The sequence below is a fragment of the Diaporthe batatas genome (assembly GCF_019321695.1).
Source record: "Diaporthe batatas strain CRI 302-4 chromosome Unknown Contig00002, whole genome shotgun sequence".
NCBI lineage: Eukaryota > Fungi > Ascomycota > Sordariomycetes > Diaporthales > Diaporthaceae > Diaporthe > Diaporthe batatas.
The window spans coordinates 103,594-104,694 of NW_025408549.1; the positions used below are offsets into that span (position 1 = coordinate 103,594).

The following is a 1,101-nucleotide window of genomic DNA, read 5'->3' on the forward strand; positions in this document are numbered from 1 at the left end:
TGAAAGCCCGAGGCTTCTGGAGTGGGTGTTGGAGAAGTTATGGAAATATAGTAATGTAACCAGGTACATCCCAAGGATTGTGGTGGAGGAAACGAGACCCTACGTGAGTGGTGGTGGTAATTGGGGTTCTGCATCGCAAAGACGTTGTTTATTTCTGCAAATGGGGGCGTTCCGTCTTGAATGTAACGGCCGTCTTGCTTCTTGCAACCGTCAATCACGAGCCACTGACACGATCGGGTAACGGTTTGTCCTCCTGGCCAACAGGAACCAGCCTGCCGACAACCAGGTACTTGCTCAGGAACTGTTCCTCCCAGTCCCGGAGGGCCTCCATTTCATCCGGGCCCATGCTCTCTAATGAGTCCAGCGGCCCGTCGAGATCTTTGGTCAAGACGTCCTCATCGAAAGAGCCAGAAGCCAGGCCGCGTGAGGCGTCACGACCGGCAAAATTCTGGTAGGGCCCGTCAGGACCGTAGAAGTTGCGGCCAGTGGAGACATCGAAGACTCGGCCGCGCACGGCGAAGTAGATGGGGCGGCCGTCCTTGCCGTCGAAGGGCAGGAGGGTACGTGGGGTAAAGGTGCGGAAGACGGTGGCGGGCGGTTCCTTGGGGAGCAGCGGCGGCGGGGAGGGCTTGAGGGTGGCCCAGAGAGCATAGCCGACCAGAAGAAGCAGGATGGCGTTCAGAGGTGTCAAGAGGGCGTTGCCGTGGGTAGATCTATACATATTGGGGAGGTTGTCAGCCTTTGACTGTCTCTGACTGACTGACTGTCCGCCTGCCTGTCCTGCCTGTCCTGCCTGGCCGGCTCCGAAATGGAATGAAGGAGTGGGGCTTACTGGGCGGCTCTCTGGGCCTCCTGGGCCATGCGCTGCTCGACGTAGTCCATGGCGAAGTCGCTGCCGGCGGGTTGGGATGGGAGAAAGGAGAACGGGGCCGTCGGTTTGCGTCAGGTCACTTCACTCTAGACCGCCTCCAGTCGGGGTGTGGGCGAGTTGCGAGTTAAGAGAAAACAAAGAAAACAAAAAGACGTGTTGCAAAGGGTGACGAGCGACCGGAGGACTCGGGTCATCAGTTGTCATCGAAGCTGGACACACTACACAATGTC

The 1,101-nt window shown here is 58.1% G+C and overlaps 1 protein-coding gene across 1 annotated transcript; it reads right to left on the reverse strand.

Moving 5' to 3' along the window:
* Positions 1-214: 214 nt before the first annotated feature.
* On the reverse strand, positions 215-882 carry KVR01_001407 (uncharacterized protein; the record flags this gene model as incomplete). Its single annotated transcript, XM_044781566.1, has 2 exons — positions 215-713; positions 833-882. The coding sequence occupies 2 exons, from the start codon at positions 880-882 to the stop codon at positions 215-217; spliced, it is 549 nt and encodes a 182-aa protein (XP_044649362.1).
* Between the last annotated feature and the right edge of the window lie 219 nt (positions 883-1,101).